This window comes from Lonchura striata, chromosome 1, assembly GCF_046129695.1.
Source record: "Lonchura striata isolate bLonStr1 chromosome 1, bLonStr1.mat, whole genome shotgun sequence".
Taxonomy (NCBI): domain Eukaryota; kingdom Metazoa; phylum Chordata; class Aves; order Passeriformes; family Estrildidae; genus Lonchura; species Lonchura striata.
In genome coordinates this window covers 70,747,750-70,774,014 of record NC_134603.1, presented here as the reverse complement: position 1 = coordinate 70,774,014, position 26,265 = coordinate 70,747,750, and the positions used below count along the sequence as shown (strand labels likewise).

Genomic DNA, 26,265 nt, shown 5'->3' with positions numbered 1-26,265 from the left:
CCCTTCCAATCATTCAGAGAACTTGTTATATATTAAGTATTAATCATCAGATTTTGGGCTGCATCAACACAGCTGATGAAAAACAAATGACTGGTAACTCATAACATATATTAATCATGAAATAATATTTCTTTAAAAAGTCATTTGAAGATCATTATTGTTTATGAATACACATTCTCCAAGATCTTATTGAGACTGAGACAGTAAGCTGTACATCAGAGTATTAAAATTAGTTTGTACTCTTAGAAATTGAAAATCAAAAAACAACTAGGAAACTAAAAACAGAGCCGGTTAGGAAAGAAACAGGCTTATATTTTACATATGCATAAACACTTCCAATCATATATGTCCTTAATTAGCATTCAACTAACCCTTCCTACAGTTCAAAATATAACTATGCTTTCTCTGTTATGAAGAATACAAGAAAGGGGTCTCCACATCTTAAGAAATTACTCAACAAAGGAATAGCCTTATCAGTCAATTTTGGAGTGCATCCTTTTAGCAGAAGTGAAGATGTATGAGAAACTGGAGAGCAAGGGAAATAAAATTAACATGGCATAAAGAGAGCTTATGCAAAGAGTACTTAATCTCCCGGGCAACAGGCAAGAACAAAAGGTCTTTGTAGCAGGTTCATATAATCAATGATGTTATTGAGGGAGCACAAGAATTACACAGCAAGGTGAACAGGATGAAGAGAAAAAGACTTAGGGTAATAAAAAGTGGTGTCTTAGAATCCAGTTTTGAGTGGTGAAAACAGAGAAACAAACCCGTAGGATTTTTGCTCCCTGCACCCCCTTCTTTTCTGGGAACAGCAAGACTTCTGCTTCACTTAAGCTAAGACAAAATAGTTTCATGCTGCTCCTAGAAGGAAAGAAGTGGGCTGAAAATGCTACAAGGGGAAGCAAAATGCTAAAAATTATGTGCCACCATGAACACGTCTCATTTGAGGCAATGACCATAGGAAAGACATAATATAATTTCTTTTTTGTCACTGAAACCTTATAAAACCAGTACAGGTCTTTACAGTGAACTAACCTTGCTTTTGTTGTGTAGAGCTACCAAATGCATTGCATTGACAGATTAGGGCAAAATATTTAGTCAGAGGAACACCTGAAATTGCATAAGCCAGGTAAGTTTTTACCTCCCTCTTCTATGCTTCAAGGAATGGCCTCATTCTGCTCTCTGCTACAGTCCCCCACCAGAAACACAAACAGGACAGCCTTTGACCATAAGCTACAGAGAGACAGTTTAAAAGTGAGGAAACAATATGAGAACTTTTCAAGCTTCAGGTAGTTCCATGTCTAAATAATTTATGATCTTAGCTAAACTTGCATTTTTCTGGTTTCATTAGGAAATATCTGGTTTGGACAATTAATTTTTATCAGTGGTACGAGATTGGAAAAAAATATATTTATTTATACATCGTTGGTAACTATTTAACTGAAAACCAGAAATTTATTGGTGAAGATAAAGATACTGAAAAATGCAGAAAATAATGTGTTTTTTCTACAATTTTGTAACTTTTTGGGAAATATGTGGCTTTTGGCACATGTCCTTCAATGCAGAGAATTTCTTTAGCTTGTAGATAATTATTATCCAGGTTCTGAACTGCAAATTCTCTTGAGGTGATAAAATCACAATGAAGCCACTGCAACTGACAATTATACAAGCCAATATTGAATTCAGACTTTTTTGATATTTAATAGTAGCTATCTATTTCTTAAAGAAATTGACACTTACACTAAGCCATCAAAAGATTCAATAGCTATGGAGACTGTGTGGCAGTTTCCATGTTCAAATAATATCAGTTCAGTTTTATAATTCTACTTGGGTGTTTGTTTGATTTATTACTGCAGAAAAATAGCTAATAATAATGATTTCCTTTCACTTATACCATCTTATATTTTCTAAGCCTGCTTTCGGACAAAATTTCTAAGTACTACCTCTCCTATGAAGAAATTCAGTTGTGCCTGATCAAAAATATTATGTGAAGGCCTCCTGACTATGACTGTTAGTTTGGCATGACTCAGGAAAAAAGGACACAGTTTCTTGAACACAATGGCCTCAGAGAGTGAAGACTTTGCAAAGAATCTTAAATGTAGCCTAAATACAATCCCTAACTTGAATACTACAAGAAGTATCTCCTATTCAATAGAAATATACTTTCATCTGTGAGAACCCCAGGCTTGGACTGGGGTCTCGTGTGGTGGTAAAGTCTCTCCTCCAACCCGTGCTTCCAAAGAAAAACTCCGCAGCCCCTTGTTGTTTGGTCTCAAGGCAGTTTATTGTTAGTTATCTAAAAGATTGTCTTCTCGGGCTGTGGCTGTTTGGTCAGCGGCCCAGGCAGAGATGCACACACTCCTGACATCCTCTCTGTCTGCTGTCTTCTTCTTCTCTCCCCCCACCCAGGGCTGCTGCTATCTTTTATATGATATATTATGTATAACATGTTTACAATTATTCCCCAATACCTACTACCTATATTACAAAGTGATTTTCTACTCTAAACCAATCTGTGAGTGCCAACATCACCAAGAACATGGAGGCAAGGAAGAAGAAGGAGGAAGAACAGTATCAGCCCACTTTCCTCCATCTTAGAACTTCTGACCCCCATGTACAAAGTAAAACCCCCCCTGTACAGGTGCTAAAACCCCCCTGTACAATACTAAAAAAATTTCCCTCTGTTTTGTAACTACTTTTACTATACTGTCTAACCCTTTGTGACTGCTTGTTCCACCTCCAAAGTTGGTAACTCATTCCATGGCTCAAACTCAAAATCACAGCTGTTTCCAGCTGCCTGACAGGGTCTAAAATGTTTCTGACCAAGGCCTGGAACCTCTAAAAATGTCTGAGAGACATTTTGAGTTCCAACATTCATCAATTCACAAGTCTGCATTTCAAAAAACCAACACTTCCAATTCTATGCTAGTATCAATTCTGTTTGCTTAAATAAAGAGTGTAGGGTTGCTGTGAATTAATAGACATACTTCTCTCACTTGGGAAACCAAGAATTCTAGAGAGTTACTGGAGGCCTGTTCCAAGGAAATGTAATGGTAAAGATTTGCTTTCATTTAATGCCAACGAAGACCTACTCCTCATCGTACATTTCACCCCAAGAAGAGAATAGTTTTCATGATTAAATTTATAATTATCACTTTGTGTAAAGCTTATTAATAAAACACCACATCACTTTACCAACCCAAATAAAATTAAAACATTAATATATTTTTTCAGCCTTGAAGAAATGTCTGGTGATCTTGAAGAAATGACTTAGTACTTGCAACTTGCTGGATGTTATCCATTATCACATATCTCCAAATCTACTTTTAAGCAGCAGGCTGTGTACCTGCCCAGAAATCAATGATATTACACTACTGAAAAACCAGATTAATGGAATAGTGAATCAATAAAACACAGTGACAGATTTAGTTCATCACCCTGTCTTCATTAGACCACCATTTAAAAATCCTGGAGAACTTTTGGAAGAAAACAAAAAGGGTAGATAGAATTTTAAGTAGGAAATAACATTTGCAGCATCAGAGTATGTTCAATTTAAGTTGCATTTGTGATGACTACATACACTGGTGTTTTTTCAGCTTTTGTTGTTGTTTTTGTTTTTTTAACTTGCAATGCTAATGCTCCCAATTTTCCAGAAAAGATGCAGGTGCCTGTATAATACCTTGCCTTTCTGTCTTCCATTTTTGCATCTATTAAAATAATCCACAGACCACCTGAAGCTGAATACCATTCATGTATTTGTAATACTTAATTTTTCAATTCTGCTTTTACAATTTAATATGCAGCCCTATAAAAGGATCATAACACAACACTTTGGTAATGAAAATGATAAAGCATTTATAAATGTCTTTTGTTCTGGTGCTAGAAATACCAGAAATACCAGGAAGTTGGAGGATATTTTCCTTAGCTGAACACAGCTTCCTAGAGTTCACTGATATTATGATCTATTTTAATGAGATATTTGTTTAAGCAACATAGTAAGGATAGAGCAAGATGAATGTCTGGCCACATCTAAGATTGATGAAAAATCTAGATTAATTTTCATTACTAAAATCAAAAACAAAAACATCATTTTGCTGGCTGGGAGCAGTTGGATCCACTTTTGGCTTTTGGGATGTGGCAAAACATGAGTTTTCCTGAATTAATTCTTTTACTTATCAAAATACAGTATGAGCTTGTAAAATAAAATTTACCACATCTTAATTTCATATTTTCAATAATGCTCAAAGTCACACTCAAACATGTGCAGGATACTGCTGAATTCTTGGAAGAGTGTCCCTTGCTTTGTACCTCTATTTGAGAAATTTGCTGGGAAACTGCTGCAGTAGCATCTGAATAGAAGTCCATAAAACTTTATACATGCTACAAGTCCGCAGTATGGAAAGTCATCTTACAATTTCCTAACACTTCCTTTTGGATTTGAATTAAAATGTGAGTAAATACTACAGAACAAGACGAATCACTCAACTGTGGTTATAAATAATAATCTTGAAAATACTCAACAGGAGAAAGGACTATGAGTTAAGAATTATTATATGACAGGGAATATGAAGTGTTTGCTTTAGAAACAACTGCTATAAAACAAAAACCAACTTTTCACAGTGTAAACAATCAAACACAAAATTTAATTTTAAGAAGTCTAATAAAACATCCTATATTGGAATTGTCTTCCAGTTTTCAGTCTTTGTAGAATAATCACAAATATAAATCATATCATAATATATTAATTCTGATAAAAATATTTATTCCAGAAATGTGTTTTAATATTCCAAAGTTAATTTTATGACTAAACACTTTACAGTTATTAATGCTCAGTTTTCATTCTTAGTATAGCAGTATTGTCATAGTGCTACATTAAATAAATTTATTTACCACAGTTCCAACTTCGCAATCCATTTTGTCTCACTCCAATGCCCAACTGTCACACTTATTTTTAAGTGCAAATAGAAAAACTAAAAGGAATGAAGAATTTTTACTAATGTTTGGCATAACACTATTGACGATGTTTAAAATTAGAAACAAGCCTAACTTTGAAAATTGGTTGAAATCCCCAGATTTTTCTGTTCAATTTAATTTCCATGAATTGTCATCTGTAAACTAACAATTCCAAATTTTTTTACTAGTATTTCTTTTTTTTTACAGTAATTAGTAAATATACATAGGAACTAGTACACATTAAATATCACTTACTTTGGCAAAACCAGAATCTGTACAACAAAAATGCAGAAGAATATGAGACAGGCACAAGTCACATAATACTTGAATGCAGGCAGAGTAGTTGCTCGATACTAGAAGAAAATAAAAGCAAATGTTAAAAATACAATTGCCAAAGCAGATAAAATAGCATCCAACTGAATTTCCAGCTTAAAGATGCACATATGTATAAGCAGTTTTTAGCAACAGTAAATTTCCTGTTTTCAGTGACTTCACATCCACTCACACAGGGCTAGGGATTATCAGACATAGTATCGATACTTTTGCTTACTGAAGAACAGTCATGTCAAATTGTTTTTTCTTGTTCCTTCACTGAACAGACTATCCCAAACTCATTATAAAAATTTTAATTAATAAAAAAATTCCCCTACAAAAAAAAAAAAAAAAAAGAAGACCCACAAAAAAAAAAAATAAAGAAAATATAAAGGTTAAAGCATGAGTTAAAATATTTTTATGAATCGCCAAGCATTCTTCAAGGATTCCAAAATTCTTTTTTGATTAATTCCTCAAACTGATTTTCAATTATTGATAAATACTGAATGGGCTGAAACAGTTACAAAAAATGCAGTATTAATTGAGACAGGAAACTTCTGAACACACAAAGTAGCAAAGTATAAGCTGTGCTACAGAGCATAGCTAGGAAGCACAGTGATATTTACTGAACCTATATTAATACTTCAATTAAAATATTTTATGTCTTTGTTAAAAGGCCTCATATGTCCACTACTAACGTTATGTTACTACTAAACACTTGATATTCTTAGGAGAGAGTCAATTTGATCTGTTTTGTCATGAGAAAACTCTATTTATTTCTAATTAGTCTGTCTAGAGACATGAGAATTAAGCAATGAAATATTTATCAGAGTTGCTCTGCTATTTGAGATAGATATATCTAGGTTGAAACCAATTAAGTACTCAAAGGGAAATTATCTAAGTAGCTATTAAAGTTACTTACTCTATCCTAGTTTTTTGGTTGTTTTTTGTTTTTTTTTGGTTTTTTTTTTTTTCCAAAGAATAAAATTTCAAGATTTAATTACTAAAAAAAAAAAAAACCCAAAGATTATTTTCACAAAGTGTTGGAGATACAAACTTCAGAAAATGGAAAGTGCATGAGCTGTGCCTTCCAACTGCAAGCACACAGCTGTGTCTCTGTGCTTAATGCCAAGTTCTGCCTATGAAACCAGTGCACCAAACTTTACATGAATATGCAGAAACTCACTTTGGCAACACAACAGCTTTTTTTACTTTTGAATTGTATGAGAAATTCAAAGTAATTCTTATCACTTATCTGACTGAATTACAGGGCACAAATATGTCTTTGCTCGATGTGTACCTTGCAGCAAGTTCTGCTCTTCCACCCATCGAATATGTTTGTAGTGGTCCTGTTCAACAATTTTGAACCTTGAACTGCTAAAGTTTCACAGAATTCCAATCTACTTTTACATTTATTTCAGTGTTTCTCTAGGCATTTCCTAATGAAGGCAGGCTATTCACTCCTTAGGTTAAACAATTATTTTGCTTTATTATCTTTCTGTACTTTCAGGTCCCATAGGGCCAGAAAAGCTTCTGTTTAAATCAAAAGCAGACTCCTTACTATGTTCTTTAAAACCAAGACTGGACTCGTGAGTCATTAAAAGGAGACAAAAATAGATATTAAAAGGCTGGATCCAAAAATAACATTTAGCTCTTTGCTGTTCCACAGCATTCTACATCAAGATATTAGACTTCTACTGGAAGCATTGACTCAGTCAAATAACTTAGCTCCCAAATTTTCTTCCAAGTCATTGTTCAAAGTACACATAATGATGTATTTCTCTCAAGTTCTCTTTCAGAATTTATTGGTTACTAACAACCACATTAAAATCTCATGTGCTGCCAAACAAGGCTTTGATCCAATCAGTGATCCCCCAAACACTAAGAATGAGACCACACCAGGTCTTGCTTCTTTTGTCTTAGGAAGTCATCAAAACAGGCTCAGGAGCCTTGAAACCTTTACCACCCTAATGCATTGCCAAGCAACACATACCTTTGTCAGATGGCCATAACAATTATTCTGCTGAGCTGTGAAAGAATCTGAAAATCATTTTGAATGCTTTGAACTCAAAGACACCTACAAAAATAACTACATATGTATTTAACCACCACAGGGGACACAGAGGATACTTGCTGGACAGTATGAGTGCAACATGGTAATATTTCCTCTAGCTCCTTCTCATCAAATTCACCAATTTATACAGCCAGTTGTGGTCCAACCTACCTCTTCCTTCCCCAAAGGAAAGCATAGCTTTCTGCTCATGAGAAAGCAGAAAGAGGCAACTGCCCAGTCTTCCTGCTGAAGCTGCGTCAGTGCGTAGAAACACACTCAAGGTCCACAAGGCCATAAAACAATGACTGACTTATTGAACTTATTGAAAATAACTTACTTCTTTTTCCAGAGTCTTATTATAGAAAAGAAGTGATATCCTTTGAATGTCTTCAGATTTAAGCCACTGCCTAGAAAAGAGAAGGAACATTACCACTGACATAGGAACACAGTCCTGTCCTTTTCTATTACTGAAATGCAGCAAAATAAGAAAATAAGGTGGAATTAAGCAAGTTCATGTGTATTGCAGTGTATATGGTGACTTTCACTGACAGTAAAAATGGAGACTGAAAATCCCCTCTCCTTTATGGCTTCTATTGCTAAAGTACACATGAAAAAAAGCTCAGATTAACTATTGTTTTTCTGTTGATCATGCCTAAGGAGAATGGATGGAGAGATTCATACGATAGAATTCTAACAGTGATATTCCACTCATGTCCAAAATACTGTAGTATATCCAGTGGATTGAAGAGGACCTGAGACAAAAACAGGCCTTGACAAGGTGCCTTTAGGAAGGGAACTCATTCAAACTGCAGGAGTGGTGGGTAGGTAAGTTGCACTTCACAAACTCCTATTGCAAATAAAAATATAACAAAAGTTATTAAAAGAGGTGGAGGGCTTTTGTCTTTAACTGTTATGGTCTCTTGATCACAGTCCTAGAGAGGTAGATTTAGACCTTTTTGCTGATTATAAAAACTTCTTCCCTGCTTTAACATGAGAAATAGCATAAATACTTGCATTTAAATGACAAACCTATTTTAAACTAAGTTTATCTTGAAAAAAGCTTGACATAACTTTTACAATAGGAGCTGTTCTAATATGAAAGTCTACATTTATTTCAACAGACACTCGAAAAGATATAGAATATTTAAATATCAAGAGGGTTTGGCTGCTTGTACTTCAAAGGCACAACACAAATTTGAAAACAAAAAATTAATTAAACAGATTAGTTCTGTGGACACACAGTACTTGAGCTTGAACCATAGCAGCAGGGTCTGATATTTTTTTTTCCAACATTCCCAGCAATAACTTTAAATTAGGTTCTAAATTAGTAGTATAGCTAATACCTTCTAAATAAAAGGGAATGTCTCAACTAACAAACAGTCTGTAATGCAAATAAGTAGCAGCAGTGAACCACAGTGGAACATATCCTAAATTAAAGTCTGGAGAACAGTAATGGACAGAGTGGAGTGTAAGCTATTAGCTTTAATTTATGAAATGGAAAATATTTGTTTCCTTGCCTGGGAGACTGTCCCTGCTCCTGTGCAATTGGTTGCATTAAAAAAAGGGTCTGTAAACATATTCAGTTCTTGGAATGCTTAATTCAAAAATATATTTCCCTTTTTGCTCTGCAATGGTTTCCATCTATGTGTGATCACAGTCAGGTTTCTGAGAAGAAAGAGAATTGGAAGACTGATATACATATAGCATGATTTTGTTTGGGTTCAGCTGTAATCTACTGGAGAAAACATTCAGTTTGCAGAATATTTTGGATAAACTGTGAAAATGAAAATGAAAGATTTTTTCCATTTAGTTACAAAAATTAAACAAGAAGTAATCCTCTTCCCCAAATAGTTAACAAATTTCCTGTTTTTCCTTATGGTATCTGACAGATGGGTTGATTTAATTGCCATCAGCACACTGCTAAAAAGTTCTCTCTGCAGATCTACTCCCAGGGGCTCAATTTGGTTACACACTTGATCGCATGTGAAGTCAGGAGCGCCATTTAGAGCACGTGCTGCCTCACACTCCACATTACAAGCTCACATTTTCAGAAGCTTTTAGCTCTTCTTAAAAGTTCAGAAAAAAACTGTAGTGGTTTTACATAGCAGATGCTGAGAGGTCTGAGATGAGGGAAACAAATGAAGTGGAGACTGAGTACAGAGGAGGGAGCACAAAGTCACACACCTTTGGCACAGACATAAGGGCTAAAAATTGTGCCTTCAGCCTGACTCCCTGATGAGTCTGGAAATTGCCAAAGTATTTGCAAGTACATGAGGACATGTCTTTTGGGAAACTAGGTACCAAAGCTGAGCTTAAATTCTTTTGCAATTCCAGGAACAACACAGACATCTGAATTCTGCCTGTATCCACAGAGGGCTGTGGTTTCATAGGGCTTGTACCAGTTGACAGGGTATAGCAAGGAATTATGCACAGAACATAGCAGCACTGTCACATTAAGGAAAAAAAGAGCAAAGAGAGAATGTCCCTTTAACACAGCAACCTACTCACCAAAGAACAACTGGCTTTACTTTAGCAGCCCCCTCTGTAGGTACATATTTAGCTAGCAGATGGCCATCCCTCCCTCTCATGTCCTCCAGGAGTTCCCTAAGCACCAAGGGTTGAGATGGCTTAGCTAGGGCTGCTCATCCCCAGCCTGTGCAGGACAGGCACTTGGAGCCAGGAGTGCTTTGTTCAAGATACAGGGAAAAGAAACCCATGGAGAAAGTGTGATGTTACACCCTAATGGCTACGGCACAGAAGCTCTTTGTTCTTCAGTCACTCTTGTAATAATGTTTTTTAAATTTTCTTCATTTAGTCACAGATTTATTTGCCATATAATCCAAATGTTACACTTAAAAACATTTAGAAATGCCATTTTTCTCATAAACTTTCTTAAAACTTTATCCTTGATTCACAAAACCTTTTGTTTAGTTTCACAACCACTTGTTCACTCTAGCTAATGTTATTTTCATTTTACACATGAAAAATTGAAGCACAAAAATATGCACAATAATAAAGAAAACAAAAATGTGATTGATTTAGTGTCCTAAATGTATAAAATATATTATTTACCTATTTTGTATGCTTAGTCTTCACAGGTAGAAGTATTATTGAATAACTTTGACATTTGAGGAATTAGCACTTTTCATAACTTATATGTGAGTATTAATCAATTGAATCATAGCTTTTAAGAGATTTATTCAGCAAATCAATACAGAGCTAGGCAGAGAATCTAGTTTTGGAAGATGACATTCAGACTTTCTGATATATAAGATAATTTCTTATCTTTCTGCAGTTTCCCATGTAATTCACAAAATGCAATGAAACTTTTTCAGAAACTTTTTTAATCCCCAAGTTTCTCTGAATTTTATGTACTAATTAGATAAGACAGTGATTGCCTAAGATAAAAAACCATACAGTAATGTCACAACAATATTTTAATGCATTTATACAGATGCCTTACTTTTGACATTAAAACACCATTTTTAAAATCCTTTTATCAGAGCAAGTATACGTAAAGATACAAAAAACCTGCCCAAGTTTATATAGCTGTTTTAAGCAAGTCTAGTATAATAACATGATCTACCTATCACATCACCTACCCTACTTCACTGTGTTCACTCTATGACCTGTAAGTATCAACGCTCTTCTAAAATTACTGAAAAAAAATTCCTAAATCCATTTTCCTGAACTACCATTTAATAGGACTAAAAGGTGAAAAAAAACCAAAATGTGACATATGAACATTTAATACTTAGGTGTAATATTCAGCTGATTTGGATTCTGAGTAACAGAAGTGTGGGGGAAACATGTAATTCATCATAGCTATTGTCCACATTTTTGAATGGCAAATCCCTTATTTCATCAGAGAAATATAAGCAGCTTGAACACTTATTTTGGAATGGAACTGATGCCTTTCTAAACTTATCTATTCACCAGGAAACAGAAAACATCATACTCCTCCAGTTCTTCCTAGGACACAGAAAAAATATATGGCAGGTTGTCTTGCCCAGCAGTTCCACCACACCATCAAGATTAGCCTTCTCTAAGAAACCAACCAACTAATTGAGAGACATTAAACTATGGTTTTAGGAAAAGTTTCTAATCCTGAGGAATTGTTTCTGTGACAATTAGGAAGCATTAATTTTCACATCAGAATGAAGTGAAAATCATTCTGAGCCAGTAATTTCTTGTGTCTTACTTCTTTGCCCCCAGGTAAGATAAATCTGTAGTGTCACTTCCATGAGTCTACAGACAAACAGTTACAGAGTAAACTCCTCTGTTAGGAACATCAAGAAAAGTCAATACCTTTGTCACACCATGATTCACAGGCACTGTCTTATCTCATATTGTAGAAAATGTTACTTCACAGCCTATCTTCAAAGTGTGCAGGGCTTCCTACGCCAATATTAGCAACACCTTTACTGTTTTCAGACTTGGTGTGCATGTGGGAGCAAAAAATATTAAACACTGCCCTCTGTTGCAGAGTTACGTCAAAGTTGGAATGGACAAATGCAACAAAGGATAGAGAATAAAGCCATACTTTTGGGCATTGATTCCATCAATGGCTTGAATCATCCTCTCATTCAGTTCTTCCTCAAATCTTCTTTTCTGTGATTTTGTTCTGAAATGAAAAATGTGTGAATTTATGTCAAAAAACAGCTATCATAAACTTGTGAGTTCATAATCAATTTTTGACATTTATACTGCAATAGCAACTATAGGCATCAGGCACAATGACCTTCATAATAAGCTCCTAAAAAAAACATTATACTTCACAAATATACATACACACAAATCTAGAGCTTAGCTATTAGAGAGCACTTAAATACAAACACAAGAAAATATTTCATTAATAACCAAGAGCGCTCAAGAAATTGTGGTCTAAGGAAAGTCTTCCACAGTGTTATGAATTAATTAAAAATAATGGGAATATGCTCAAATTCATAAAGCATTCCTGTTTTTTGCCGGTTTCTTTTCTTAAAAAACCTTGTCAGAATTGTATGATGAGCACAATGTATTAGTGCACCGAGGCATATCCCCTACCAAAATCCTGCTGTCTTCTTTTCTTGGAAGTACTTTACTCTTTTTAATAAGAAAACTAAGTACTGACTGAAATTAGTTTCAAGTATATATAATATTACTCTGTTTATGAGCCTTGTAATTCATCTGCAATAAAAAAAGCTTCTTTACTTTTGACTGGACTCAGCATGAACCCAACAGAGGATCATCACAATGGGTTTACCTTTGCAAACATAAATTGCTGCAATCATCAATCCTTTCAGCAGTTGTGCTTTACTTGAAAAGTACATATCTCAAATATTGACAGGTGATGTCTGTATTTGAAAACTTAAATCCACTGCTAATTTAAAACCAGTGTTTTCTAAGAAGTCATTAGTCAGATCTGAAATTTGACTCTTTCCCCACAAAAATATTATTGACCTACAAATTGAACCCAGTTGAACATGAATTTTCCTCAATATCAAGCTTTTGGATTATTTCTCTAACACTGATAATTTAGTTCAAATTTCAAATTAATAGAGCATTTGTATTAGTGGACCTACTGAAACTTTAATAAACACAAGTGATTTCATGCCTATTCAATGCTAGTGAATTTCAGTAAGCAAAGTGCTTAAAACTCATTTTTCACAGAAACAATCTAAGAAAAATGCACAGACAGATGAGGAGACATTGTCCAACTACACTTAATCCTCTTAGCAGATCCTTAACATAAGACTATTGTGTAATGCATAAGAGCTAAGACTTTCACAAACAGAAACCTACAGTCAGGCTTCAAACCCCGCATTTGCATATTCTAATAAAATACTGATTTTCAAAGTGCTTATGATCACTGGAGCACTATCCTGTGAGAATGATTAATTAGCTTATCTAGCGTCCTACTTACATGTCTCACTATGTCTCACTATGGACTTTAGACACTAGCAATGGGAGAAATTCCTTCCATGATCTGGTATCCAGACCCATTTTTTGTGCCTTCTGAATCTATTCTGGAGTGGTGTTTAGAAACACAAAATCAAGAACACTTCAGAACTGCATTATTTCCAAATGCCACAGTCCAATGATCTTTCATTGACTCATAGAAACTCTTTGGACATACTGTCCAAATATAAATGTGAAGTTTTTGAATTAGACTCTTTTTATTAATATCATGCATGTTCAGTCAAAACTTGTTCACCTTCTGGAACTTAGCAATATTTTAGATAATTGCATAGTAACCAGAGACAATAAGAATTCAAAATTTAGGAGGTTCATTTAAATGACTTTTCAGTATTTATGATATCATCATCTTGTCCTAGTCATCAGGGTACCAAGCAACACCATGAAAACTTAAAGCTATTGTGATCTCGGAAATGTTTTGTGTAGCAGAAGCACTATAAAAGACCACAAAATACTTTCTGTATATCTACTACTGCTAACATACTAAAGGCTTTAAAATAATAAACCACAATGTAAATACAAAGCAATTAAACAAATATACAAAATGTTTCTTTTAGTACATATTATTAGGTGTTGTAAGAAAAATTATTAACAGCCTTTTCCATCTTCCTTATTCTTACCCATCTTTGGGCTTTCTCCCAGTTTTCCTGTATATAATTTTCTTCCAACTGGTAGAATACCTGGTTTGTAGTAGGTCAACAACATACCAACTCAGAATAAAGCTATTTGTTATCAGGAAGTGAATTTGCAATTCATAAGTAACAAGTCTGCCAAATCTGTTTCCATAGCCCTTCTTTATGTAAGAGGTATCAGCACTTACATAAAAAGGAGTCTGCATGAGCAATGGCCCTCAGTATTTGAAAGCATACCAATGTATATTTATTATATAGACTTTCTACGAATAAGTAATTTTAAAGATTGATTTACCTTTCTCTGCAACGCTGAAAATTATATTGCCCCATGGGAACATCCTAAAAACCAACCAAACAAACAAAAAGACCCCTATTAATTACAATAAACTTTAATAATATTAAGTTGCTTTTAAAACAGTGTTGAAAACAGGATGAAGTAAGGAGAAAAGTTTCTAGTGTAAATATTTTTAGCATTCAATTAAAACTGTCTAAAAGAAAAATGTAGCTAGAAGTGGAGTGACCTGGCATAAAACTCATCTATCAGTATATAACCAGGATAAACTAATACAGCAGTCTGAATCCAAGAGTGTTTTCCTTTACCACAAAGACTTCAATGCCATCACTGTTTGGATTTAACTCAAACTCTTGCCAGCTTCAGCAAAAAACAGTTTTAAATGTTTTTGGAAAAAACAGACCTGAGTGGCCAAATATAGACAATGGTCATTATTTTTTAATTAATAGCAACAGCAGCCATCTCAGGCACATTTATTTTGTGATTAATAGTGATGGCTGGGTACTTCCTATAATGAACCTGTCACAATCCACATTCAGATGCACTATATTTATTATAAAAAAGAATATGTCTCACCAGTACAGGAAAAAAAACTGAATGCCAATGTTGAAAACTATCAGAATTTACCCTCATGCATTCTCTTTTAAGAAGTAGAAGATAATGCAATGCACAAGCTGTAGATTTTCAGTATCTTACTGACAGCAATACAACAGTGCTAGTAAAATTAAAAAGAAATCTGCTCAGTGTAAAAGGTACAACATTGAAATAAAGTACTCTAAAACTCAGGCCTTCAACCACAGCTAATGACTTGTAGGAGCACCTTCAAAAGGTAGATGTTACAGTGAGTATGGATTTGGTTCCTGGGGTACTGTGAATAAAGTACACTTGAAGTATCACAGGGATTATTTTAACTTCACAGCCTTTGCTCCAGGTTTGGCCATTTTCCAAATGCAGAATGTAGCTAAACAGTCAATAAATCTCTAGGAATTTCCCTCTATTAAAGGATTTCCTTCCTAAAGGTGTTGCATTCTGGCTTTATGTTCAAAATATCTTTCCACAAGACGAAGAGCAGCACTGCAAATGCTGTGACTTGGGATGGGTCTGAGCTCAGGGGGTCAAATTTTGTACTTTATTAAGTGTGCCAAACTCCTTTTAATTCAGAGATGCACTTACAGGAAGATATGACTTTTTAGAACCTAATCCAAAACTGGAAAATCTTCCAGCAAATTCGCCTCATTTATGCCCTGTACAACTCCATGTATCTTATTCCAGCAGAAATAGCCATTTATTTAGCAGTGGGCAGCTTTTCCCTTTCAAATATTATTATATTGTATGAAATGACATAAGTAGGCCCCTACTGTTGTGCTTATCTTGCCGTTTTCAGTGGTCATGCTGTCCCTGTGGTGCAAGTGTGCAAATGGCTTGGCTGCTCCCCAGGATTCCAGGTACCGGGTCATGCGGACAGAAGCTCTCATTTTGGCTCCATCGAGAGTATGCCGAGGCCGAATGTGGTGCTGAGGGCTTCGCTTCTCTCCCTGGTTGACAGAGGACAAAAGGTGATGTTAGCCTTTGTGTTCACGACCTTTTGAAGCAGCAGTGCATCATCAAGCACCACACATCTCCATGATTAGGGACTTATAAATAGAGAGATGCTAAGAACCTGCAGCTCTTAATGATATTTCTGAGAAACATCAGAGACTTCTTTTTGAAGAGCGGGAAACATTTGCACTGCAAACATGATATATTTGTAGGCATCAGTAACAGTCCTCATCAATATCTTATTGATATTAGTGAATTATTCAATAAAGAGATTAGTGGTCCTGCTCAAAGACAAGTATGACTGGCCACAAAATAAAAGTACTACTAACCTTAGGATTGATTACGAAGTAAGTCTTAACATTATGCTCTTTCAGATATGGGTCCCTCACATCTCCGTCCCCATCTTCTACTTTGTAAGCTCCATTCAAATGTGCCAAGGTGACTGAGGTGATGTGAACACGACTGAAACAATATTTTAGAAGAAGGACAAAGTCACAAATACTGATCAAAAGCATAATTTAAACCTTATCAACCTTTTTTGCTTGCTTTTGGATACACCTTTTATTTGCTGCGCTTTTCTTTTGCAGTCCTTCTAATCTAAATTTTAGAAGTTCTAATGGGCATAAATATAAAGGTTTCCATCCTGAAAAAAAAAATGCTCCTTAAATCACAGGAAATACTGAGTGCCTCAGTTTTGGTTGTGTTTCTTTTTTCCTCAAGACAGCACCCATGCTGGCATCTCCATGAAGGCTGATGGCTTAAGACAAAATGCCTATGCATTTTACCATGACTGAAAAATCCATATGTCTGAAGGTTAACGGAGAAGACTCTTACCCTGGGACTCCCCCAGCTTCCATGTGATTGGCCAGGGTAACATCATGGGACCAGACATCGTACTGCCACTTCTGCAGCCCAATAACACCGCAGAGCACGTTCCCAGAGTGCACTCCCACGCGCATGTTAATGTCCACGCCAGTCGCATCTCTCACCTTCCTGCGGTTGAGAATAAAGCCTCTGTTAATATCCATAATAGGCCCTTGGCTTTCTTTTAATTTACCAGTCAAATTATGTGGATGGTACACCCCTCAAAGTGCTCAAGGCCAGGTTGAATGGGGCTCAGTGCAACCTGCTCTAGTGGGAGGTGTCCCTGACCATGGCAGGGGAGTTAAAACTAGATGGCCTTTAAGAACCATTCCAACCCAAAACATTCTATCATTCAATGATTCTATGAAAGTAGCAGTAACAACAGTAATAACATTTACCTCTTCTTAGCATTGCCTCCATTCTTTTAATGCTATGATTATATATTATCTTTCCTATTATCTGTATTTTCAACAGTTTGTAGAAATATCAATTTTCAAGTCTGTATTTGAAATTCCTTCTTTTATATTCATCTGAAATTATTTGGGAGGGCTGCAATGAATAGTGGAAATGTTTAGTCTCATGGTAGAATCTAAGGATTGTTTTTGTTCTACATGCTGCTTTTGGAGGTCTGGAGCTGCTGGTATACACCCTTCTATCTAAAGACTCTAATTTTTATATTGGAGGCCTTCTCATATCTGCCATATCTGAGAGGAAAGAAGAAAACCACAGGACCTCAGGATATTCCACAGGCTGGGGCTTGTACACTCTTTGGGGATATGGGCTCAGTGCCATTCAGGCTGAGGAGAACATAGGTGCAACAACCTTCCACATGCTTAGTGAGTGCTGCACCCTCTAGAACATTATACAGCAAATGAAAAGCTACCCTCACTGTCCAGACCACACCTAAACCTTTGACCTTTCCAGTCACAGAGTTAATCAGAGAATCACAGAGTAATGAGGTTGGAAGAGACCTCTAAGATCATCAAGTCCAACCTATGCCCTAACACCACAACTAGACTATAGCACCAAGTGCCAAGTCCAGTCTGTTTTTAAACATATCCAAAGATATTTTAAGTATCTGTTCACCCTATCCCTAATCTCAGAAGAGCTCTACACTTAAGATATCAAATTATCTTTGCAGAAACAGTTCTTCTGAATCACTGGTGGGTGACTGAGGTCAAACAACCAGAACATTTCCAGACATATATCACATGGGTACCTAACCACATTTGTAAAGAGTAATAAAAGTAATTCAGATATCTACAGGCTTAGACAGGTCTAAGAAATGGAAAGATTATAACTCAACAGGATTTATGTATTTAAACTCCAACTGATGTGGACCCAAACCTAGCCAGTAATAAGGAATGTGCACCCACACTTGGAGAAATTTGGGGTGCTAATGGAAGAAACAACTACAGAATAAGGAAACCAAATGGCTCCTGTATACAAGTTGGGTGCATAGTTCTAGCAGCATCTTCAATATCAGTGATAAGAATCATCAGCTCTGTACGTTCCAAATTATTGAATTAATGAGACAGTTTTCTCTTTTTTTTTGAAAGGGAACATAGAACGCAAGAGGCCTAATTTGATATGGTAAATCCTGCATTTAAGCAGCAATTCTCAAGTGGTTTTTTTTCTGGGAAATGAAAGTAACAGGACCATGACTAAAAGTATTTTAATTCCATCTGTCTCTCTCAAATGTTTATTGGTATTTCTTTTCACATTGCCATTTTACACTGCTCTTGTGTAGCTGACACACTTGAAAATGAACTGCCTGTAAATGGTCTTTTTGTAAGCAGTTTGCAAATCACAAACACCACTTTGCTCTGCACAAGGTATATGACACAAGCCTAGCACTTTAGAAAAAAGTGTTTTAAAATACTGGGCAAAATGGAAGTGGAACATTTATCCTCTAGGAGTGCTTGTCAAAAGACTGCCCTTCCATAGTCTGTGGAATAAAGCAAGAGGCAAGCAGAATAAAGTCTGCTTTATAATAAGCTGTCAGGATTTAAGCAGGGGAGCAACGACTGAATATCTTATTCTGTCTCACAAATTAAAGAAACCACAGGAGACATTAAATTAGCAGTGTAACTCCGGACCAAATAAGGGTTTACCACTTCTTCTCTCCTGATCTCCTTGAACAATTGCCATGACAATGCAGGCACTGAATGCATTCAGGAATGCAGGCTATCATGTCTCCAGAGGACGCCTTCATTACCTACAGAAGCCTATCTGAAACTTCCCACCTTTATTTCATTTTCTGCTCCCCCTGTCTCTCTGGTTTCCTTCAGCACAGAACAATGCCCAGCCTGGCTGGGCAGTCAAAATACTCATCAAGATTGTATTTTTTCTATTGTAATGTGAAATTTGAGTTTGAAAGCATTCTGCATTTTCCAGAGGCATGGTTGGCTTTCAGGTAATTGTAGCAACTTTACTCCATACAAGCAAGTGTTTAGGTCGTTAAGAAAACATTTACATGCTTTACCTGACCTTTATTGATCTATAATTCCGGACCAAGGTATCTAAGACTCACCTAGCTCTTTCTTACACACTTTAACACATTGAGCCTTAGGCATTTAATTCCCTGCAAATTTCCAGTTTTAACAGCATAGTTTCCTTTTGGATCAGACCTGCAGGAATCAAATCACACCTAAAAGAATTATTTTATTTTGTACCTAGCATTCAAAATGGTATAACCATCTTATATCCAACAGTATCTTTCACTTTCCTCTGAAATGGAATTTGTTTCATGCTATCAAATCAAAGGAAGTCTTTGAGAATGTGTGACTGAGAAACATGCAAATAAGGAAGTCACCAGACAGACGTGGGGTAGAGTTGGACCTGAATGGAAACAACAGATATAATCCCACACAAAAATATTTTGCCTTAACAGATAAGCTCTGTCCTTAAAGCATCCAGTTAAGGTGGCCAGCTCTCAGCATCACAGGCAGCACTGGCATTTCTGGCTTGATAAAGTGAGCGTCCCACTCCTGGGCAAGCAGGCTGCAGACTATAAGAAACATTGGATTCGTTCCAACATAATGCAGAGAAGCAAAGCAATTAATCAATGGGACTACAATCCAAGTTTTCATGGGAACAATCCATAGCATAGGAAAGTTGAATTGCTCAAAATGGAGCTACACAACATTAGGTAAAAAGACTTAAGACTTTGTAGTACAGATCACCTGGCAATTTGGCGGAATTCTTCCTTTTTTGCTTCAAAGAGAACAGGAACTGAAACTATATTCAGGTAGTAAAATCTATATAGAACTGCTAATATAAGTAGCAAATTACTTTATTTCAGTAGCTTACACACCGAGGGGGCAGTTTGCACCTCAGTGACTGAATATAACAATAATTTCTATCTGACAAAAAAGATATTTCAGATAGAGACAGTCAAACATATTGAGTGACACACTGTCAATAGAAAGAGTATTACTACTTCTCATTTTACAGGGCACAGAAATATGTCAGGAGATGCTTCCATACAAGGATGCAGCAATCACACGACAAAATATGGAGCTGGTTAATAATCAGCAATTTTCATTCACCTGCAGGCTGTGACACTTGACATAATACTTGGAAAGGATATGAAATCACGGGGTACAGATTCTTCACTCCTTCTGTAAGCAGTCTGTGGTAATCAGGCATCTGTCTATGGGAGCATTGTGGTTTCTGACTACAGCTATAAATTCAGATCAGAATATGCTTTACAAGTAACATATAATTTTCTAGTCTATAAGGCTGCTCTCACCAAGAACCTGATTGTACAGCATTTAACAATGAACATACTTGATAGCAGCCTGAGTAGAAAGTTATTTCAGAGAAGACTGGAAGTTCTGAAGTGTAAGGAACTGACAGATTGCTCTCTGAGCTCAAGTAAAACATTGTATTATGATGTGTGATATACTTTGGTTCTTTGTGAAGGGCACTTTATGGCTCAAGTTTAGTGTTGTTTTTCCACCACTCTGTAACCTTCTATATTATTTTCCTCTTAAGTAACAAAGCAACAACTTGATCAGAAACTCTATGCAAATACTTTTAACTCACTTTTCTCACACAACAGACAGTTGTTTTGAAATGCAAACCAAAAAGCTCTCATTTTCATTCAAAGGCTGGGGAAAATCCTGACATTTTTAAGCCAACCAACAAGGAGAGCCAGAACTTTGGGACTGACACCCTATAACCAACTGCTCTACAGAAGAGATGGTAGCTTTACTTCCTAGTATGCTAAAAAAGTAAATGGTTTAATTGTGATATTAAGTGAAAAAGAGAATGCATCAAGTGAAAGCAACTGAAATGCAACCAAATCTGTAGACTTTTATCTTATTTGGCAAGGAGAAATTCTCCCAAGTACCAGTTAAAAATTAGATTTCTTTGATCACTTTGTAAGGTACAGTCATTTTTGGATGAAGAAACAACATTTTAGAGAATGCAGCAACCTGCTTCCTGTACTGAGGTTAGTTTTACAATAGATTGGTAAAGCAAGGAGATCAAAATATTAGTTTCCAAAAATACTATACCTTTGCCATGAACACATAAAAGGGAAAGGAACCAAATTTGCTTTAGTCAACCTACCCATATAGTGATTGCCCTGGATTGAGTTAGAAGACCAGATAAAGAAAAGCCAAATCCCTCTTGTGACTACAATTACACACATTTAAGGATTAGAGGAACAATTTTGTATGGCTGTTGGGGTGTGTTTTAAGTTTCCCCATGTTATGGTTGCTCCCTTTCTCCCTATTTATGTTAAATGGTCCGTCCCTCCTTCTCCTTGTCCCCTTTCTCCTGTCAGTCTTCCCTCTCCCCACCCCAGTTATATAGATTCAAGCTGAGGTTGTTCTCTCAGACTACCAATAAACTCGGAGCAGCGGTACCCTCAGAAGGACGACTCCCATGTCTTTGTCATCGTTGCCTAAGGTCCTTTACCTGTCTGGTGCATCAGAATTCACAGGTCACACCCCTCACCCGTGGTGGTCATAGGGGGTGGCCTTTGTTGTCAAGTGTGCCAAACAACTGAGCTGGCCGCAGACCAAAGGAGGCACCGCGACATATGGCTACTTCATTAGTCATTAAGATCAACACAATTCAACATAATTATCCATTTCATGATGAGGTGCACACCACACATAAACCTTTCAAGGATGGGCCAATTTCTCACTTTGCTAAATGGACAGTGGTTAATGTGATCTAGACAAAAATATAAAAATTGGAACTTAAACTTACAGAAGAGCACGCCAAGTTTTAAAATCAAAGTCCAGCTTATTAGAAAAAATAAATCACACAAGAGTATTCACAGATACCCAGACGTCCACAAGACACACACTTCTGCCAAGTGTAGCTTACCTATGTATACTGTAATTTTAGTGAAAGACTGGTTTAAAGGGTTTTTTTAAAAAAAAAAAAGTTTAGTACTTACTTAATGGCTTCACACATGTCCAGTCCCATCTTCACACAATTCTTGGCATGATTTTGAAGAGATATAGGTAATCCAGAAACACAGTAATAGCAGTCACCTAAGATCTTAATTCTCATACATTCATTTTCCTGGAGGAAATAAAAGCAAATTGAGACAATGACTTTCAATTTGAAATACATAAATGAAGTGTTACTGTTGCAAAGACTAACTTAAACAACAGTAGGAATGTCCTTCTACTAAAGCTTGTTTCAGTAGAGAAGGGCTTGCTACAACAGAAATGCTGAGAGTTTTGTATGGTTGATCCCTCCACCAGTTATGGTCCTTAATGGGCAAAAGCAGAAAGTAATTTCACTGCAAAACATGTTCACACCTGAGAATAAAGAACTGAGCTAAACTATCATGTCCTCAATCTAAATAAAGCATTTTTGTTTGAAATATGAAATCAAAATATGTAATCTTCCACATTTATGTCTATGAAGTTATACTATGGAATGCTTCCAGAAGCTAGCAGTCATAAGAGAATGTCTATATTTTATACTCTAAGATCATGTAAAGATTTTTATTTTTTAAAAACTGAAATTTAATTTAATTTAATTTAATTTTTAAAATACTTGACAATAGTTTTTCAACAATAAAAACATGGGAAACTTTTATCTGTTCTGAGGTTTCTGATTTTACCTTCATACATGAAGTTTCACTTAATTTATATAAAAATTAAACCTAAATAAGAAGAATAAAAAAATCTGATTGTATTTGATTCTTTTCTGGAACAATAAAGAACCTGTGGCCAGTAATTAAAATTGATTCAATCAATATTGTCTCTCTTAACCTTCAGTATCATAAGTGTTTTTTTTGAGACCAGAAAACTGACTAATACTTTTCTATCTTGAGTATTGTAATCCTTGATATTGCAAAGAATCTATTTAAGGAAGTGTTCATCTGCCATTAAGCCTTACTGGGCTCCATGAGCTGTCCCTATTGGTCCTATTAGAGAACTATCTCGGGTTTCACAGACTGTCACTCTGGCAGAAATGCACTGTTGCACTCAGACCAGAGCCAGATCGTTTTCTTCACACGTTTCAAATCCAGTCTTCCTGCCAAAGTCTCAGAAATGCTGCATGAAGACCCCAAGAGGAAAAAAAAAAAAAAAACAAAAAACAAACAAACATTTTAAAGATGACTTTCTTATTCAAATTAACAGCAGAAGCCCATAGCAACCCACCTTGGCAATCTGATCAAACTTGCCAAAGAGCTCATTTAACATGTGCACCAGCTCCCCTGGCGAGCAGTCACTGGCCAGGCGAGTGAATCCCACGATGTCAGCGTACAAGATGCTGCAACAGAAAGGAACAGCATTTTGGTCACAGCTTCCTTCTGCTGTACTCAGATCCATCAGCCGGCAGCAAAACCTGAAAGCAAGGGCCCTGGACTTCACAGGGATATGCCCACACACAAAACAGCCACTACTAAATGTAGAGCAGTAAATATAACTACATCTATAGGTAAACGTATATTTACCTTTATGGGTGTTGTGTTCATAGGTAATATATACCTATATGTACCTTTAAAGGTATTATCTCCTCAGGTATGACATTTATAGGCATACCTATATTTATAGGTATTTATAAACATTCTATACATCTATCTCTTACAGGATTGAAAAAATAGAAATATTTTCCTAAAGTCACAAATCATCAGTATAATCATAGCAATATAATAGTTTCAAAGAGTATATGTGTTCACAAGTGAATATAAGCTTCCTCAAAATTCCTGCAACATTTTTAATAAATCAGTTTCTAAGAATGTAATTCAAATTAACTTGTTTAATAAAAAAAACAAAAACAAAAGAAACAAACAAAAAAACCCAAACAAAAACAAGAAAAAGAACCTTGTTAAGAAGAAAGAATGTTTGAAATGAAAGTTATTTATTTTTTCAGCTACTAGAAATTTTTAAATAATAAATAATTAGCTCTGTCAGCAAAATATTTTATCTCAGGTACTGTGTAAAATACATACGTGATACAGCTGCTTCTGTTTACATGACACAAATCCTGAGAAATTGTTCTAATTAAGAAAATTGCAAAATCTGAATCATACCACTGACATGAATTATAATTTTGACTAGAATACACAGAAGTGGGATTTAGTACTTCAATCTGAAAAATGAAGACATTATGAAAAAAAGCCTATTATTGTGTGGATTTTTCTCAAAAACTGGTTTGTATTAACACCTCTGTGGCTCTGCTGGAGCCACATTCAATCAACTTAAGGGGTGGTACATATTAAATTGCTGAAAAGCATATTTAAACAAATAACTTCTTAATTCCTCCCTTAACCCTTTCTTTCTTTTTTTTTTTTTTTCCTGAATGTTGTTGATACATCTTATTACAGTACAATACCTTACATTGGTGTGCCTTTTGACATACAAATTATGGAAGTTGTTGGTGTTTTCCAGCTGGCCTGCCTTTGGTCCTTGTAACCTCTGAATGATCTCTGCTTTCATTTCCATGGCAATGTGAGCAGGCAGTAAAGAAAGTAGAAGACGCTCCTAAAATTTAAAATGAAATCCACAGTTTTTTTAAGGTGAATAAATTCCGTATGGCATCAATACTGTGCAAGGCACACCCTATTGTCAATACCACAGAACATTTTGATGAGGCTTGCACTCAGGCCTGGTAGGAGTTCCAAAGTTAATCAGCACCTTGAGGAATGTGACAGAGACATACACACATTTCCAAGTAACACCTGCCTTCTTCAAGGTTTTGTGTATATTAGAAAAAGCTTAAGCTTAACATGTGACGATGTTATCCACAGGAATCTATTCAATATCTGAGTAGGATGCAGCAAATGAAACAAGAATCACAAGGCCAGTTCAGGGGACTTTCATGGAAATGCAGTTTGATTCAAGCAGAAATAAGCAACATCTTTCTTTTTTTCTTTAATGTATTTTAAATGTTCTGCCATAATTTTAGCAGTTAGACTGAATATAAAATACAGACACAGAATATGCTGAAAATGCATGCAAAGCATTTTGATAGGTACTCTCTCCTTTAGTATGGCATTTGACAATTTCTTTTCTAATTAACCTAAACACATATGGAATACTAAAAAACCCAAACCCTACATATTTTCTCTCATCATTTGTTATTAGGTCTTCCTTTTCATTTGATATTATGGTTCTCCTATTCTAGAGCTCTCTGACAATTCCATTTTGACTCTTTCACCTGTGACAGCTTTAGACTGATTTCCTACTTCTCTGGAAACCAGGACAACAAGAACTCGGCAAAAAAAAAAAAAAAAATCCTTCTTGCTTTATCATATTCCATCTTGAAAGCAAACATAAATTTCCCATTTTCTCATAGGCAGACCGAGAGACTCTGTCGGGCTAAGGATGAAAACCGGAAGCCTGAACCAGTGAAGAGCGGGAAGGCATCTGAAAAAGTCCCTAACAGAGTAAAGAGAGAGAAGCAGCTACACCAGAAAAGATGCTGACCTCAAAATGTGCATGATTCTCAGGTGTTACTCAGAATGATGCATGCTCTTCGGTTCAAAAGAATATTTTTGCAGACTTTGCAGTTCTATTCATGAAGGTACCAGAAGAACTGTAGCCATTAATCCAATCCTCTGCCTGAGATAATTACTCCTGTTCAGGTCTGATGACCTTGAGCAGAGCAAGGCACAACGGGGCTATAGACTCCTCTAATATTTGCAGCAACCTTGGCTATCTATCTCTGTCAAGTATAGTAATAAATTCACATTCCTCATAGCATTTGTGCACTTGTAAGCATAGCATTCAGTTACATGAGGCTCTGTGAAACTGATGCTGCTCATATTTGGCAAAAAACTTCTACTGCAGTGAATCAAGACAGAATCTTGCTTTGCTGCTAATTAATATTGAACTAATAATTTATTTATTAAATGCAAGATTAATTTAGTATATTTAGGCATTTTAGCAAGTTCACATCCAGGAGACTGGGGTATTTTCATTGCTTTTGTTCACTGGCAGTATTTCACTTCCACTGCTCCCTGGTGGAGATATTTTGCTAACTTGTAAATAATATCCTACAACCAATCAATTTTTTTCCACAATGAAAACCTACTCTTCCAGGTTGCTCTTTATCTAACAGTACGGGATTACTCAGACCTGTTAACAACTGTAATTATACTGTTAATGAAGAGGTGAGTGATCTTAGCTACAATTTTACATCACTCTACTTGTTTTATACCATGGACTGTAAATGCA

At 35.8% G+C, this 26,265-nt stretch overlaps 1 protein-coding gene across 1 annotated transcript in view; it reads right to left on the bottom strand.

Moving 5' to 3' along the window:
* Positions 1–26,265, bottom strand: part of ADCY2 (adenylate cyclase 2) — a 203,459-nt gene that overhangs the window by 46,597 nt on the left and 130,597 nt on the right. The window contains exons 5-14 of the mRNA XM_021546893.3: positions 24,422–24,570; positions 23,245–23,356; positions 22,023–22,150; positions 16,574–16,732; positions 16,069–16,201; positions 15,559–15,735; positions 14,204–14,247; positions 11,862–11,942; positions 7,656–7,725; positions 5,209–5,306 (exon numbers count right to left, since the gene is read on the bottom strand). Coding sequence (XP_021402568.2) covers positions 5,209–5,306; positions 7,656–7,725; positions 11,862–11,942; positions 14,204–14,247; positions 15,559–15,735; positions 16,069–16,201; positions 16,574–16,732; positions 22,023–22,150; positions 23,245–23,356; positions 24,422–24,570 — 1,151 coding nt within the window. The remainder of the gene's footprint in view (positions 1–5,208; positions 5,307–7,655; positions 7,726–11,861; positions 11,943–14,203; positions 14,248–15,558; positions 15,736–16,068; positions 16,202–16,573; positions 16,733–22,022; positions 22,151–23,244; positions 23,357–24,421; positions 24,571–26,265) is intronic.